The following is a 19275-nucleotide window of genomic DNA, read 5'->3' as shown; positions in this document are numbered from 1 at the left end:
GCTTCTACAATAGTTTATAAATTTCTAATCTTGATTATATTATATTGATTAAAGCTGTAATTGACACATGTATAGTTTATCCATACTGTATGGATAAGCAATCCATACTGTTACATATTCAAACCCTTTAAACATATTCCATTCCATATAATACGTGTTGGTTATTATCTGTTAGTGCTTTCTAATAATCTTCCAAATTTACTGGAGGAATTGTGTTATATGCATGTGAATCTTGCTCTTGTAGAGCTTGGACATGCAATTTGGAAGGGTTGCTGACTCAACACAAATAAGTGGGCATTTCTATACAGAAGTAATGAAAGCTAATGCTCCTCTTACCAAGAGATAGGGATTTAGCTCCATACGAGCCCAATTTGTGCTGACAGAAATAGGCGTTTTCCAACAATAGCTAGGTCACGTTATTGATCATAGATTAAAATAAGACCTACCAACACTGTACAAAATGTATAATTCTAATTTTTACAAACTTGTCCTGTGTTGTTATAACTGCCTTATCCCCTGGGAATCCAGATTTTCTGAGCTTTAAAAATTCGTTATCTTTTTTTTGCACTTTTCCTTATATACTACATTTGACAATAATGGTTTTGAATAAATGATTGCTTCCTTTATGATTACCTTTTTATAAAAAGTTGTATTCCTTACATATGTCAGTAAAATGAGTTAACATATTATTTAGTTTTTCCTTTGTTCGTTTGTTACAGTCTGACTTGTTTTTTTGTTGTTGATGTGATTGAGTTATTAATAGTATTTTTATTATTAGGCTTTTCAAATCCTAATTGAATTGTTTTCAATTATAGTATTCAAAATCTTTTAAGTTACATAAAAAAACTTTCACCATCTGGGTCTCTGATAGTGGTATACAGTAGCTGGTGTGTACAGCATACTGGACATAGTAAGTATCATAAACAGATCAGCCATAACATTAAACCCACTTGCATTAATATTGTGCATGTCTCAAATGCTCCCCTAGGGCAGCTCTGAAGTCATCTGTAGGTGTGCTGTGGTACCTGGCACCAGGCCCTGTAATGTTGTAAGGTGAGACCACCATGGATTGGACTTGTTTGTCCAGCAGATCAGGCAGGGTGCATTACGCTTCTTCCATTGTTCAATGGTCTAAGTAGGTTGATAGGGGAAATAGGCACATACATGCTACAATGTGCCGTGTGTTCTGACACCTTCATAGACAGTATTAACATTTTTTACCTAGTAGCTGTTCTGTGGGTCGTCCCTCACTCCCTGCATGCATGAATAAATCTTGAACACCTTTTGCCTTGTCGCTTCTTCACAGGTTGTTCGTCCTTGGACCACATCTGGTAGGTATAATGACCAACCGCTGTTGTTCCGATCCCATATTTTCCTCGAAATTATCAACTTTAATAGTCATTCCAGACCTCACATGTATCAATATTTGATATCCATGGCCACCACACACACACACGTTCTGCTTTTGCATTTGTCAGGAGATCTAAAAGTGGCGATTTCCCCAGACGTTTAATGAGCCTGGGCAAATGAGAGCCAGCGACTACAAACAGCCTGAATTGCTCTATCTAGGCCATCAGGGTACGCATTGTTGTCGGCTGAACTGAATTCGAAGAGCACTTTCTTTTCCTGGTCCAGCCCAGCATACCTGCATTGTGCTGCCATAATAGGGACTGCAGGCTTTTGTAGCTCACCGGGGTCAGCGTGATCGGAGAAAAGGAGGCGACGCAGATGAGGCGCGTTTTGAAGTGCTACTAAACCTCTCACAGGGAGCACACAGATATCTATCTGTTTTAAAACCCTAAATACAGATAGTAATGAAGTAGATCTAACAGAGAGCCTTTACCTTAGTGCCTGACACCACTCCTGCACAAATGCAGTGTCTCTTTTTTACACACTGGGGCTGCTTTTTAATAATTCATACACACCAGTGCTGTAACTTAGAAACAGAGGAATACTGTAAATGATTCAAATTTGTAAATTTATTATTAAAATGCATGCTTTTATATCCAACTAAAAGTAATCTATCTGTCTGTATACAAAAAATATATCTCTGTATTTGACATATCTCATGCAACATTCTCAAGTTTTATTTTCTTCCTGCAATTATCTTTTAATGAATTGATTTTTAATTAATAGAGCTTAGCTTCCTTGTGAAATATTTCATATATTTCACTGGGGTCAATGTGTTCAGGTAACAGGTTTGAGTGAATTGTTGAACATTAAACATTTTTGTACAAAGTGTACAACCTGTAATGGGCAATTCATGAAAATCCATGTTTCAAGCGTGTTCTGTTCAATGGATTCACACAGTAATGCAAAAATAATCATTTTGAAGCATCTTAACTCTCAAATATCAAAGTAAAGTGGACTTTGTTTGGATAGGCCGGAATGGTCTAAATGCTGTAGATTGGTTTAATCAAGTTATTTATCTAAAACCCTCTTTATCTGTGTTTAAACTGACTCATAGCTTTGCTCACTCTTGTGGTGCTTTGCCTTGTATTCAGATCCTGAGCTAGTTACCTTTTAAATGTAGGTATTGCTTTCATTATTAATATGTAAGGTTGGGAAGATTCTTCACCTTCAAGCAAAAAAAAATAAAAAGTCTTGCTCAATCAGCCAGTCATTCAATTATTCAGTCAGTCATCCATTTCTTATTTTAATTAGTCATTTCCTCCATATAATCCTTCCTTCTTTCCAACACTGTGAATAAAACACCAACACAGCTGTGCGGCACAGATTATGCCGAGCCAACCGCGGCCAGCATCCGCATTCATATGAAGGATGGATAAATGATTTCCCCCAGTGTGCAGACTTACAGAGATCAAGGCTAATCAAGGCTAATTTGTGCAACTGCATGAGTACAACAATGAAAAAAAAAAAACCAACAAATAAATAAATAAACCAGCCAGTACTGACTCTAGTCTAGATATTCATGTTAGATGCCTGGCATCCGTATCCGGGTGCATGAGACCCGTAGCCAAGTGAAAATATCTGTAGATTTGGCCAGCACTGACCTCCTTGTGCTGAATTCTAAAAGAGGCTCGAGATCAGGCTTGGAGACCAGAGGTGTAAGGAGAGCTGAGATATCTGTGCTCACATGCATTAGAATAAAAGGCAAGACGAGAAGACATGAAGGGGTGTGCACGTATGCCTTCCTTGGTACAATACAACGCCATCCACTTGCTAAACAAACTTAAAATAATTATGCATGGAAGACATCCATCGAATAATGATGCAATTTGAAAAGAATTATGGAACGAACTATTTGTTTTGCTGCTGTACTTAAAGCGTATTAAAGGGCTGCGTTTTCTCATTGGTATAATTCTATAATGCTGAATCATTTTAAAACGGTTCCAAATGGTTTACACTTTAGGAGGCGATCTGGTCTAAAATGGTTATTTAATTTATTATGTACTTTATATAAACCACTATGTGCTTTCGCATTCTTAAATCTGATTAGTCAGAAGGCATTGATTTTTTTTTTTTATTGGCAGCTCAGACAGAAGAAGGCTTATACCATTGCATTATGACGTTATCGTTTCTATAGTAACCTACAGTATAGGCACTTTAATGGCGAATACCCCACGGAAAATGATCAAATTGCAAATTATTTGTTATGTAAGAAACTATTGATAAGGTTAAGCTTTCTTCACATGTTTGGAAGGAGCCTCCAGTGCCAATACATTGTAAAGTTAGTAAGCTTCCCCTATGGGCAAGTCTACAGGCTGAAGACGACTGCATTGAAAACTGCTGTGAAAAGCAAATGTATACAACATGAAAAAAACAAAATTAATAAAATAAATTGTAAAATATACAGTGTGGTGTTCATTAATAAAAAAAAATGTCCCCAGGACACACTGTTACTTTTGGAGTCAGGAGGCATCACAAACCCCCCATCCCCACACCCCCCCTCCGCATTCATTATTTTCTGCAGCATTTCCTAAAGGGTTGTATTCTTTGCATATAGCTATTGTTAGTACTGCAGATTTATCGATATATATATATATATATATATATATATATATATATATATATATATATATATATATAAATAAAAGGTTCCCTAAGGGTTCTTTGGATAATATACATGATTTTTCTTACTTTATAAATTATGAATGCAAGCCCCCCACCTGCAAAAAAACTCAAGTTATCTAAACTAATCTAAAGAACCATTTCGATCAGTGCAGATTTTTTCCAGGCCTGTGGTAGAACAGGGTGTAGGCGGCGCAGTTTGAAAACCGCACTTTCCATTCGAGCAGAGACATCAACCTACTGAGAAACAGCTGGTTCAGTTGTCATTTTACACAGCTGCTTATTAATGGGATGTAGGGCAAATCTTGTGAGAAAACTGTCAAAAGATTTGGACGTCCTTCCAACCTTTTGGTTTATGTTTTCATTTTCAATTGATATTACAGTATTTATTTAAGTAAAGAATTAAATGCAAAAAAAGGAGGAAAATAACATAGAAATGTTACCCCCATAATAAGAGCAACTTAAAAAAAAATCTACAGCAACATATTATTCCACATAATATACACACAACCTGAGATTAACCAAGTCAGTATGTAAATCCTTGCAAGGGATACACTGCAAAGATCTGATTACAGAAATGAAAAAAGATTTAAGACTATTACCAGCAATATCTTAGCTGTTCTTTTCTTCTTTCTCTTTTCACTTCACAGCGTTTTTCTGCAGATGTCCGAATACCAAACTCTCAAGAACGTGCGCTCTGTACTCAAGGGTCACCTGGTGCATTTCTGCAGAGTGAGGATGCAGGATCTCTAGCTCGGTTGATTTCTGCTGTCACTATGGAAATAAGGCTGGGGTTGTAGTGTTGCGTGACAAACAGTTCGGCCTGAAAACATGTGTGAACTTCATCAGTTTTTAAAATTATGTGAAAAACAAACAAAAAATAAAACTCTATGGGTCATGTAATTTTAAAGCAGACAGGATTAAGAGGAAGAAAGTGGTTGCACAGCAAAGAAAACACCTGCAAATGGGGCTGAGGGGTGGGTGCTGGATAGATAAACAGAGTGAGAGAGAGAGGTGGTAAGAGAGAGTGATGGAGAGGTGGAGCGCAAAATGTCTTCTGCAAAATTCTGCACAAACACTGTATTAGCTAATAATAAGGCAAATTCTCATGTGATCCTTCCTAAACCTCTCATCCTGTCTTCTCTGATTTTCTTTTCTTTCCCACTCTCCCTTTGTTTTTTCTGGGGTTTTTTTTCACTTCCACACCTTCATTATTAATTTTTTATTATTTTATTCTCTTAGTACTTCTGGATATCTGAATAATTCTGCATAGCTGTTAGTTGCACTTGATCTTTCTCCCTGTCTTTCCTACATTCATTTATTCATTCATTCATTCTTTCTTTCTTTCTTTCTTTCTTTCTTTCTTTCTTTCTTTCTTTCTTTCTTTCTTTCTCCCCCCCCCCCCCACACACACACACTCACGTGCACACTCACTATCATTCACCCCTTCCCCCTTCTCAGTTGCACTACCATCACTTGGTTTGAGAAGCAGAAGAGCAGAGAGGTGTGTTTTACATTTGCGCACACACAGGCGTGCGCTCTCTCTCTCTCTCTCTTTCTCACAGATACGTGCACACTTTCGCTCTCCTCACGACCAACTTACAGAAGACACAGGAGCATGGAGCTGGGAGCGCTGCCAGAGAAACACAGTAGGTTTCTTTCTCTTGTGTGCTAATTGCTTGCTTTGGCTGCACAAGACGTCATGCTTCTCCCCGTATCACTTTCGCTTCTAATTGGCACTTTTTGTTGCTCGGATTTGCCGTAAACCACGAGTCCCTGGTGGAGTTGTAGCTGCGGGCATCTCCAGTAAACCATATGCTTGGTGCAGTTGTGTGAGAAAAAGTGTGCAAACAATCACATGTTAGTTGAGCTTTGGCAGCAGGTCGGTGTGGACAGCCAGTGTGGGTATGTGTGTGGTGGAACTGTGCATTCCTTTGCAAGACTTGACCAACTCCATTCAGCTTCTCTCACATATTTGTCCTATGATTGAATTTTACCCCATGCAATATTATGATTGCTAAACACAGTGGAGGCAATGTAGAATTTTCTAATCAGCTTAGATAATATTACAGCAGGAAGGAATGACATCCAGCCCAGAGCGAGGCAACTAATGAGTATTTCAAACCGAACACCAAAACAGATTGAATCTAAAGAGTCTTAATTAGAATAGGCTGGAAGGACAAAAAACAGCTTGATGCTGATACAGTCACCTGTGTTTCATAACTGACTCTTCAAATGCATTAATTTCTTGTCTTTCATTTTTTTATTCGAGATGGATGATATCATTTTGGGCAGCCAAGGAATGCTGATAGGAAGGCAATACTGTCATTACTGTAGAGGATTGAATAAAGTGTTTTTTTTGTTTGTTTTTTACATGAGGTTAAATAGGACACCCCAAAATGTAAAAATTTTTGTGTGTCTTTTATCACGACAATGTTATTAAGAATGATTTTGCACAGGAAAGATTGATGCACAGGAAGAAAAAACTCATAGGTGGAGTTTTCAGACATTGAAAACTGTTTCACTCTATAATTTAATGTTTTTAAAAAAAAATATATATATATTAGATATATATATATAATTTCTGGAAACAATAAAGGCTTAAGTTAGGATGCATAAACTTCAGCACCCGTGGTTGTGGAGAGCTCCTCATAGACACACATCTACAGACTTTTATTTCTCAAAATTAGCATTCTATTATACAAAATCTTCAACACATTACTTGAAACAACAACAAAGAGCACCTGTCCATAATAATTATTTTACCTGTCCAGTTTTGGAGAGCCTGTGTCCATTGTAAGATGCCTGATCTTGGGTGACATGAGTGAAATCCTGCTTGTGGTCTTTTCTTGTAGCTCATCTAGCTCAAGATTTCATGTTTTGTGCATATTGAGATGAATTTCTGCGTATCCTGTTTATAAGTGTGGTTATTTGAGTTACAATTTCCCTGTCTGCTGGCTGTTTTCCTCTCATATTTTATTGATGAGGCTTGTCTGCCTGTAAAAGTAAGTAATAAGTGAAATATTTTCCATACAAAATTCTGTGTAAACGGTAGAGACTGTTGTGTGTGAAAATTACAGACAACCATCACATTAAACGTGATTAAACGTACTGAAATTTAATTTTTCCACTGTTTTAATTTTTGATGAAAATATTGACCAAAGCTCTTGACCTGTATCTGCATTAATGTATGTTCTGCATTGCTGCTACTTGATTTGTAAAGTGGATACTTGCATGAATACAGGTATACATATATCATGGACATGCTAATATATGTTATTGGGTGCCAATATTTCGATTACTTCCAGCCTTTATCAATTAGTTTATTAAGCCCAATGTCTTGTGTGCTGTGCTTGCCATGTTTTATTTTTTGCTTCCTAATGCAGCCATGAGAATGACTTCAATATGTAATTCTTTTGTCAAACAAATTTAAACAACGTATTAAAAGTTTTGGAAGATATTGTGCTGAAAATTGTTATATTTCCTGGAAAACTTAAACCCAGTAGTGTATCTTTATCTGTATAGAACAATAATATCACATGTAAATGATATACCTAGTGCAAGGGGTTCTCAATATGTTTTCACATCCAGAGACAGCTTAAAATGACATTAAACATTAATTATAACATTAGAATTAATTCATGACCCCCTAAACTCAGAACAGATTTTTAATTATCTATTAACTATTCAAATATTAGTCTCACTGATTAATTGTGTTCAGTAACATCTCAGCTGTTTATTTTATTCTAAATAAATTGCCACCAACAGATTAGAAGTTTTTCAAAAAGCATTATTTAATTGGCAAATTGTTTTGTTTTAGTTATTGAGGTTTGTTTTAAAAACCAATTGAATTTCCTAGTCAAAAAGACTAAATACACGATATGGACAAAAAAAACTTTTGACACCTGACCATAAGATTCCTATGTACTTTCTGAACATCTCATTACACATTTGTTGTTATAATAATCGCCACTCTTCAGGGAAGGTGTTCCACTAAATTCTGGAGTGTGGTTGTGGAGATTTGTGTTAAATTACCCAGGAGAGCATTAGTAAAGTCAAGTACTGACATAGGCTGAGGAGGCCTGAGGTGCAGTCATCATTCCCATTCATCCCAGAGGTGTTCAATAGGGTTGATGTCAGACCTCTATAGCAGGCCACTCAACATTCCACTCCAACCCATTAAGAACATATCTTTATGGAGCTCGCCGTTGTGCTCAGGAACATTGGGCATCATGCTGGAATAGGTTTGGGTATCCTAGTCTCCAAGTAAAACGAAAATGTAATGCTACCACATCCATAGACTTCCTGTACATTTGTGTGCCTTGTGGTACTGTAGCAGTTTTGGGGAAGAACCAGATATGGCTGCTAATGCCAGGTTTCCCAATAATTGTGTCAATAATGTTGGCTTATAATTGTAACAATTCAAAAGAAACCAGGGGCCACCTTCAGACTTCTGCTTTCAGACTCTATTTTGGAAATGCACTTAGATGTATATTCTTTTTATAGAGAGTATGCAGAAAATATTGGAACAACCATTGCAGAAAAATGTAAAATCCACAAAATTTGCACATTACAGTGCTTTCAAATGGCTCTATACACAGACAGAAAGTTTGTCACAGTTTATTGCAGGTTATAGGTTAGGTTTTCTTATTTTGTGTTTCTGTATGAGAACTTGGCTGGCACTTGAAAAACAGAGGAAAAATCTTTAGACTTTCAGCTTTTATACTTTTAACGTGAGAAACCTGGCAGAAAAAAAAAACAAGTGTTACTTCACGACAGGAAGCTTCTTTCAATATTTATGGCATCTTAAGGCTCTCAGTACATAAAAGATAACATTAGCTTTCAAACAAGGTGTGTAAAGAGACATCGGAATGACCCAACACAGGCATGAAGGAATCTGAAATGATTTATACCACACTATACCCTTACATAAAAAAAGTCTTATTTAAACACACATGGTAGAATAAAGTGACTTTTACATAATTGTCTGTCATCGTCCTATTGTCCTAAGGTTTTCATTGGGATTACAAAGAGCTGCTTTCCAGAAATGTTTTGATGAAGCATGTTAATATTGCCAGGAGGCTTTTACAGTTCAGCATTGGGGTCCAGATGTTCTCGGTTATCTGGAGTCATTTAACAACGGTACCACTGAGCTGCAGCATCACATCCACCATCTGCCTTGCTTTTGCACACCATCCAGATATTCCTGCATTGTAATTGTTTTTATTATCATTTCCATTAAGCATGGCAATTGTTCATGTCATGTCTGTTTGAGTGTGGATGATAACTGATAACTGGAAATTGAAAAATAGTCTAAACTTATTGGTTGTACTAATCACAGCACGTGTGTTTCCATGTATTGTACTGGCAATCTTTTTTTGGCTTTAATACCCTCAGATCATAAATGTGCCAAGCACCCTAGGTATTCATTCATGATTCACAACATTACACTTGAAAGGATTTTTTAGTAAGCAATTCATTTACTCGGAAACAAGGCTTAATCATAGGTTTGGAAAATAGGCCTTTAGACATAAAAGATTTGCAGAGCACAGGATCTAAACACCAGGAATATCTTGAAAAAAATCTTGTTTGTGCCTTTATTCTTTTCAAATGTTTTTTTTCTTCAGGTTGGTGTGTCTAGCCGACAGTATATCATAATGCTTAATTATGATTAAAAAGGATGCAGGGTGGCTGAAAGCCTTGCAATTAAGGCAGCATAAGCTCCTCATTGTGAAGCTGCATTAAACTAAAGGGCTCTCTCATCCCACTCCAATTTTTCTTTCTCTCAGGATATTGCGAAAGAAATTAAGTGTGCAGTCGAGGGTTTTCGAAGATTCTGTGCAAACTGCTAAATGACCTTTTCTGGGAGATATTTCTTGAGTTTAAGTAGCCATTAAGAGAAGAACAAAAACAGACAGTGAGCAAAGTCTATGTAAATTCTGCTTCTTTTTCCGAAGGCTGATGTTTATTCCTGTGTAAAACCAAGTAACACTAAATGTTTCATGAGACCACTGGCAATGTCTGAGCTGTGGACATTCAAGATGGGTTTATCCTCTCTGGCGGATGGTGGAATGATTTCCTAAGCTGAATAAAGTATAATAGTGTCAATGTAGAATACAGCGTAGCCAGTTTGTGTGTTTCATTCTCTGCATGCTTGCTAATGATGTAAAAACTACAATAATACAAACTAACGGTGGCCCTTTTAATGCTGTTTATATAATAGAGTGGTAAAACTAGAAATATAATAGCCATTTTTATAAGCAACTCCACAATTGACTTAAAATGTTGGGTAAATATCTTACTGATGTTTGGTCATTCTTTATTTCTGATTTAACACAGATTGTTGAAGTACAGAGCAAAAAACTTTCCCTGCTTCAAAGCAGGTGCTTTGGCTAATTATCCTGAGGATTCCAACCGTTTGAAGCCACATGCTAATATTTTAATTTAAAAAAATATATACATTTTCATCCTATGCAGGAGGAAAAAATAAGTAAAAAATATTCAGTTTTTTAGCCAGAGAATACAAAACATTGGCAGACATAACAGTTGGCATACTCTACTTTTTACTTTATGTACAAAAATGTCAACGTAGCAATTAGAAATATCTTGAATGTAAGCACAAATTCTCTTTAGTAGTTTTGGATAATTAATATAATAAAACCTAAAAAAATAATAAAGCAATTGTATCTAATTATTTATATTTAGGTAATTTTATCCATTTCAATTAGCCCTATTCTTTAGGCAGTGTAAACTGCTGCATTGCCAACAGAAGCAAGAAAATCTGAAACTTTTAAATTGTTAAATATGTTAACAAATAGATGTAATAGTCTTTGATATTGCTATTTAATCATATCATAAAGAAAAATAAATATATGCGTTACACTATCCTTTATTCAGTATATCTTCACTTGATATAATTTTTGGCAGTGTGCCTCTTTTGCCAACATGTTGCAAAACTGTAAGTAAGGCAAAACCATTAATTCATTTATATTCAAATATTTACACAATATTTCACAACAATTCTGGACTCACAAGCTTTTGAAATAGTGTGTCTTTATTTGGCAGTGTTATAAGATTTTTATTTTTGACAAATATGTCCTTCGCACCTCCACTGTCTATTCTTCAGACCAACAACAAAAACCACAACCGCTTCACCCTTGGGAATATGTAAATCATTGAAAAAGGTGTCCTTCAGAACAGTTTTAATAACGTAAGAAATGTGTTATTGTAGTAATAACTCAAAGTCATAATAAAATCAAATTTAAACTGATAAAAAATGTTGCAGCATTTATTGTGATATATGGTCTATCGTATTAGACAGATAGATATATAGGTCATTATTCTTTATAAGGGGTAATTTTCTAAATGTTTAATGCCACTACCTGTATTTGTGTCTGTTTAGTGCTTCAAATAAATTTGTAGGAAGTGTGGCTCAGATGTAGAAATGGCATCGGTGTCATTATAGTGTGTAATTTCTGACTCTGACATTTGTTCATAATTAAACATTATAGATTTTGTGCTCAGGATTGTTTTAATTTTTGATCATTTATACCTGCCTGCAATAATGAATTTTCCGCACAAAATTCGAACAAACTAGTTGCCTAATTTAAGCCACTGCAACCTTGACCAGGCAGTTAGTAATTATAAATATAAATATATATATATATATATATATATATATATATATATATATATATATATATATATATATATATATATATATATATATATATATATATATATATATATATATGTATATATATATGCACCTCACATTACTTAATGTTCATGTTAATAACCGTGGTGTTTTTTTGTGCTGTAAGCTTCATTACTTGCGATTTGCTCATGCTCTATTGAAACATTAAAACATTGTGCTTGCATGATGTTTTTATTGTGTGCTACATGATTCAGTCTAAATGTACACCTCAAGTCTTTCTATCTGTAGTTTAGTTTAAAACACGTGCTTGCAATATGTCTGGCTGAAATTAATGGACAATTTACATCATACCACATAGTGTATGTGAAACAAATCAAATTGAAAAATTATGGATGTTGTGTTTTGAACTGCCTGAATAACCTGCATCTTCTCTATCACCTCTGTTCAGTGCACCTCATCATCACATGTGCACCAGAAGTGGAAGACGTTCGAACGAATGACTCATTAAAGTTTACCAGCCAAACTACAACCCGCTTGCAAAATTGGTTACTAATGGCTCTGTTTAAGATTCTGTGCTTGTAACTAGGAGGTTAAAATTCCAGGATTGCCTGAGCACCCCATATTGACTTCTTGAGCAAGTTCCTCATCTAATCTGTTCTGCACTGGAGGTCATGTTGGACAAATGCAGGCAGACATTCACACTGTGCAGCTGTTGATACAATATTTCTGGAAAAGCTTTAATTTTATTAATTTAGCAGAGCCCAGATTGTGGTGTCGGCGTGCGTAGCCACCCTTTTCTAATTATGTAATCAGGCGATACCTGTACGGAAGATTAAATGGTTTTTACGCATCTATAATTCCTCTGCTCAAATTCAATGATCCTGTTTCGTTAGCTTGCTGGTGCGCATTTGGCCTGCGCTACCAAATTTTCAATAACCTTTATATTATATCATGGAATAAATCAAGAGCCATGAACTCAATCTGAGCTGGGATGAAATAAGGAAATACTGTTTGAGACAGATCCTCATAATATTCAGTCCGTGTCAGAAAACAGAGCCAAGGTAACAAAAAAAGTACATCTCTTACCCCAGAATGTATGAGGAAAAATACTTCACTTGCTCATCGAAAAGATTATTCAATCAGCCAAACATTTGGCAGCTGCACATTGTAAACAATTATGCAGATATCTGAAAGCCAAGAGCTTCAGTTAATGTTCGCATCAAACAGAAGGATGAGGGGGAAAAGTGATCTCAGTCATTTAAACTATATCATGGTTGTCGGTGAGTTTAACTATTTTAAGAAACTGCTGGTCTCCTGGGATTTTCATGCACAACAGTCCTGAGGCCTTACACAATGGTGCAAAAAAAAAAACAAACAAAAAAAGAATCCATGGAAGGATAAAATGTTTTATTGATGAGAGCGAGAAAGAGAGAAAGAATGAAAGTGTATCGAGGTGGCAGTCAGTTTTTTTACAACCATGGTGAGCAGAAAAGCATCCCAGAAAGCACAACACATTGAACCTTCAAGCGAATTGGTTACAAAAGTCAATCATATCAGGTTGCACTCTTGCCAGAAAATCACTGGAATCTGAGGCAACAGTGGGTGAATACTGCTCTACAAGCTGGAGCATGAGTACGATTTATTTTAAAAGCCACACAAGCTTTGGGAATCTTATTTAAAAAAAAAAAGCAGGCAAGTAAAAGTCCTCATCAGGTCTAAAACTCGTCCTGGCAGAGCTCATTTTTTCCCCGCTCTGCTCATCTGCTCCACCATGTGAAAACACACACAGTTTTAGTCTAAGATTATTTCCTAAATATTTTCAAACATTTCAGTCGGTCTTGATCCTAGGACAGAATTTAAAACAGGGTTCTTTGTTTCTATGGGATTTTATGGTATTTGGGACAACATATGGATTTGACAAATTATATTTAAAATTTTATATATTATATTTAAGAGAACCTGCCTATAGGTCAACCATTTAATGATTCTGGACATACATCTAGCAATTCCATCTAATATGTTTCTTATTTAATTTCCAAACACACGGCACCTGAACAAAGCCACCTGTACTAAAGCTGAGAGGCAGCCAACTGACAACTATTTTATATGATACATGCTAATTAATTCCAGCACGCTGACGTTCCCAACTACTTAAGCGCATCTAACAGCATGCGGCCTGAGTAATCTCGACTTATCAGCAGTGAGCAAATCGTCTTGTTGCTGATAGATGGCCACTTAAAGGAACAATTGGCAGACAGTCTGCATTACAGTAGTGGAAGTGGTCTAGTGCATTCATTTAACGCTTCATCCGGTTTTAAAAAAGCTACAATATAGAGCAGTTGCTGATTCTAATACTGTTTCAGTCATTCTTAAAATCCCATAGCCTCCAGCTCTAAGCCAAGCTATTAGAATTGTAATCCTAAATGTCATTTTTTTTATATTACTTGTCGTTACATTCCAAAATTGTTAAAAGGGTTAGTTTGCAAATTAAAATTCAGGGTTCATGCCACATGCCCATTGTGTTCCCAGGATACACTTTGAAAATATCGTAACCTTAATCAAGAAAAAATACACGATTGAAAACATGATTGAAAAAGGCAAGCAAACAACAGCAACAATAAAAAAAAAAACTGACTATATATATATATATATATATATATATATATATATATATATATATATATATATATATATATATATATATATATATATATATATATATATATTTCTTTCTCAAACAACTCAAGGCACAAGTGGAGAGTGGAAGATCTTGGAAGATCTTGAGTTGCCTGCTATAGAACTCAACCCTATTCAACAGCTTTAGGATGAATTGGAACTGCACTTCAAGCCTCCTCATCTCAACTACGTACATTACCTGACTTTACTAAAGCCCTTGTGCGCACACTCCAAAATCTAGTGAAACATCTCCCCAAAAGAGTTAAGGTTATTATAAATGTAGAATGAGATGTTCAAAAAGTACATATGAATCTTATGGTCAGGTGTTCTCAAAATTTTGTCTGAATAATGTATTGTATATCATTGCATTATATTTACATTAACTTTGACAGAACAAATGGTGTTTTGGAGATATTTAAATCTATATGCTTAAAAGAATAGGCATCCTGATAATGTGGAGCATTAATCAAACCTTTTTTTAAGTTAAATTTTTCAGTAGGACAAATCAGGTTATAAAAAATTCCCAATAGATTTACAGAAGCAAATGATCAGGCAGGATAATCAAAACATGGCTAATTTACATTCGGCAATGGTCTCATACTTTCCCAGAACAAAGAATTTCAAAATCATGTCTATATACTGAAAAAGCCCCTCTCAACCATAGTGGGAGTTAAATCTTCCAGTAATATAGCGAATAAAAGAAAGCAGTCTAGGGTTTCGTTTTAACTTGTAGTGTTAAATTTCCACTACAATTATACATAAACTTTAAATTAGTGAGCTATTTAATTTGCGTATAATCTGTTTATAAATTTTTTGCAAAATGTGGCCAATAACTTGATCTTTATACTTATACTGTAGTTCTTGAGGCCAGCATATGTAGCAAATGCTATCAAATTTGTATAATTTCTCATTTCTCAATTTTTCATTTTTATATTCCTCTATATCCCCATATATTCTCGACATTCATACAGACATCTATTAATGTAAGCAGTGAAAGAATGTCTGGTCAGTTTGTGTAGTTCATAGTGATGAATAATTCCATAAGCATTCAAAATGTTTGCATCTTAATAATTAAAAAAAGGCTTTTCTGAGCTTTGCATCTTAATCTGTGTCTGCCCTTTCTGGCCAGAGCAATGTATCCTCAGTTCTCATGCTCTGTACGTGTGTTGACCTGCTTTTACTTCATTGAAAGGCCAAGGCCTGTGCTTCTCTTAGAAAGGTCAGTAAGCCCTTTGAAGGTAGAAGCTTTGAGCGAAGATGAATGGAGCCTCCAGGAAATGAGGGAGGAGCGTGTCCTGCTTACAGATCTTTTGGGATGGGGAAGGAAATACGGTGGCCATGAAGTGCAAAACACATTAACAAATCAGAAAACAAATCAGAGAACACTAACAAATCCGAAAACACATGAACAAATCCAAAAACACAACGCAAAAACACAACGACAATTCAGACAAACCGGAAAAGGTAGGTATAGTTTGTGAATAAAACACTTACTGATCATTGGACTTTGAATTGTCTTTGTGTTTTCTTATTAGTTAATGTGTTTTCGGATTTGATATTTTGTTTTTGGATTTGTTCATTTGTTTTTGCATTTGTTATTTTGTTTTCGGATTTGTTAATGTGTTTTGCACTTGTCGGCCACCATAAGGAAAGACAGAGAAAGCAGACGACTACGATAAATAAAAAGGCGGTGATAGATGGTAGCTGTATAGTTGTTGCTGTATGTAATGATAGTGTTGATGATCAGTTTTAACTGTATAGAAATGGATGTGGGTTCAAATTGCAAAACCGCCAAATGTGCCAGAACTTCCTAAATTGGCCACCAGCCAAATCCTACACACCAGTCAGCTCTCCCCTATTATATAATAACTACTACAGACACATGACGCCACTAACCTGCTACTCATGCTACTTACAAGACAGCGTAACACCATCTGAGGATTTCTTTGAACAGGTGCATCATATTGACCAGTGTCTTTGCTATGACAGAAGAAAGAAAGTATGCCAGCCTTACCACTCAGAAAGCATGGGCAGTATTGTTACCTTGGCTCCCAGCCACAGATGTCCGCAGCATCATCGGGAATCAAACTCGCAGTCTCCTGATGATAGGGTGAGCGCTTTTCCGTTACACCTCTTGAGAGCCTTGGGCACGAATCTCAACCCTCATCTGCTCATCTCTATTTCTGGATAAAAAATAATATACGTTTATATTCTGGGAAATGAACGAGGCTGGCAGGTAAAAATAAGCAAAACTACTAAAGCTACTAGCCCCCTCTTTATCAAAAATATTTAAAATTATGATAAATTTGGAAAAGCCATGATGGCTTATTTGCTGTTAAATAGCTTGAAGAAAACAAACAAAAAATAAGGTGTGTGTGTGTGTGTGTGTGTGTGTGTGTGTGTGTGTGTGTGAGTATATATATATATAAATATATATATATATATATATATATATATATATATATATATATATATATATATATATATATATATATATATATATATATATATATATAAACAAAAAAGAATGCCAAAAAACCCCAGTTATAGGGGTAAAAAAATACACAGAATGGTATGAAGTACAGTCTTACAGCCTATTATCCAAAAAAAAAAAAGTCATGTGACATAACATAGTATTAATTACATTTTGTGCATTTATTTAATTGCATTTTGTTAAGCCAGCCTTCAATACCTGTTACTCCAATGACAAGAGATCAGCATCTACTTTGGAGAACTACATTCTCCATAATTGATCTTTTCCAAATGTCTATCAAAAAAAAATAAAAAATTGGAAATAAGCAGAAGTAAGCAAACGTTGTCCATTGTAGTTGTCCAGTCCAAAGTACAAAATTTTGTGGATGAGATATGGACATTACTGTATCTGAAATCTCAAATGATGCTGACTTTCAAGCTAATTTTCAATTCATATGAATATTAGGTTTATCTATCTATGATACATTTTGCTATATTGCTTAGTCCAGATTTGTTCTGTTGTTGCGATTGGTTATATTGTTGCATCTATATCTCAGAGCAGCTATTTAGAGTTTATCCAGGAATTGAAATACATCAATGCCCTTTTATGGAGTTATAGTACTTCAAATGAGTAACATTTATTGGAAGTGAAAATATTGTAGTTTAAACATGACCTGTGGTGCAGAGCTATATTAGAGTGTGACATTTGTACTGGTAAGCAGCTTAAGCCTTGTTCATTAAAACAGGTGTGCTAGTAAAGAGTGGAGCAAGGAAAAGCAAACTGAATCATGTTTTAGGGTTTTGGTGTTGGGTTGTTTTGGCCCAAGGAAATGCTCCTCAGGGGGAAACACGTTTTTTTTTACTTCACCTCCCTGAGGTTATGTTAATGCCTCTCAGAAGATGCGCTCTGCCTCTTATAATGATAGAAATTCATCAGCCTCATCGCAAACTCAGTCTTTCATGTGGTGTGCTATTCATCACCTTGGGTTAGACCCACATATTTCATTATAGTGTGACTGGCAGATTATGAGGTTTGAGTCACGGCTGTGCCATACATCATAAATCATCCTTGCACTACAATAGAATGGATGTGTGTGTGTGTGTGTGTGTGTGTGTGTGTGTGTGTGTGTGTGTGTGTGTGTGTGTGTGTGTGTGCCTGTGAGTTTAGGTCATGTCTAGTTGCCAAAGGCAGAAACCTATAAAGGCTAATAATGGTGATATGTAAGTGCTAATGTTTCCCCTGTACAATGTATGTCAAGTGCTATAAGCTGAAATGATTCAATTGTACAATTTATACAATATAACACTTCAATACAAATAGTTAATTATTTTAACATGATCACCTCCATTCAATAGTTTACTCAACAGTGCAGGTCTTTAGAGTTGTTTGAAAAGTAGGCTGTTCTGTATTTAAAACTCCCACACAATATATACTGTGATCACACTGTATAATGTCGTCTGTTTCCGCATAACTATTTCTGATTCCACTTATTATATAATGTACTGTTACACACGTGATTGCAAAGAGTTATTTCTGTATGTTTATGGACATCTGATCATAATATATGTTTGTGCTTTTTGAACATCCCATTCCACATTTGGTCCCATTTGCTATTATAATAATCTCTACTTTTTTGGAAAGATGTTCCACTAGATTTTGAGGTGGAATTGTGGAGATTTGTGCTCAATTAGCCACAAGAGCATTAGTAAAGTCAGGTAAAGAGTGAGTGGGGGGGGGGGGTAATTTTGTGGTAACATATTGGGGAAGAATTACATATGGCTGGAAAAGTAACGAGTCTGAATACTTTTCTCTTTGGTGTGTATATACAATACAGTCAATGATACTAATAAACTTTTCTAATGTTTTATTACAGATCCAGCACAAAACAGAAGTAAACAAAAAAAAATAAAACATAAAAAAGAAAGCGATTACAGTCAATATTTGATGCATAACTACTATTTGCCTTTTGAAACTGCTTTAGTTTGCTTAGGTATTCTGGAGTGCTGTGAAAAAACAAACAAACAAACAAACAAAAAAAAACCCCAGAATAGTACGCTGTTCCATTTTCTGAGAAGTGCAGCACCTGTTTGTTTTTCTATGTAAAATCATGTACCAGACCTGATTTCCACAAGAAAACACAATTTTCCATCTTGAAAATAGTTAATCATTTAATAATAATAATTTAACTAACAGCATCTATACTTGTATACTGTATTATAGTAGCTTTATAGCAAAATCCTTATAAAAAACACTGTGTATTACTGTGGGTACTGTTGTGTATATAATGTACATATACCTTGTCTATGTTTGAATATCTTGCACCAATTTGCCTATTACATATTGATATTTATATATATTTTTTATAATTACTTGTGTAATTTACCTTTTATAGTGTTATTGGCTACTGTACTTATGTACTGCTCATAGCCGGTGATCG

The 19275-nt window shown here is 35.4% G+C and overlaps 1 protein-coding gene across 4 annotated transcripts in view; it reads left to right on the top strand.

Moving 5' to 3' along the window:
• Window positions 1-19275, top strand: part of plch2a (phospholipase C, eta 2a) — a 130289-nt gene that overhangs the window by 19736 nt on the left and 91278 nt on the right. For 2 of the 4 annotated variants that reach the window (XM_083554649.1, XM_083554653.1), the window contains exon 1: window positions 5513-5681. The exons of the other annotated variants lie outside the window; for them this stretch is intronic. In XM_083554649.1, the coding sequence (XP_083410775.1) occupies window positions 5651-5681 (31 nt within the window). In that variant the 5' untranslated portion in view covers window positions 5513-5650. Of the gene's footprint in view, window positions 1-5512; window positions 5682-19275 lie in introns of those variants that run through there. 4 annotated transcript variants of the gene reach the window in all.

The sequence above is a fragment of the Silurus aristotelis genome (assembly GCF_946808225.1).
Source record: "Silurus aristotelis genome assembly, chromosome: 11".
Lineage (NCBI taxonomy): Eukaryota > Metazoa > Chordata > Actinopteri > Siluriformes > Siluridae > Silurus > Silurus aristotelis.
This window is presented reverse-complemented; position numbering and strand designations above follow the sequence as displayed.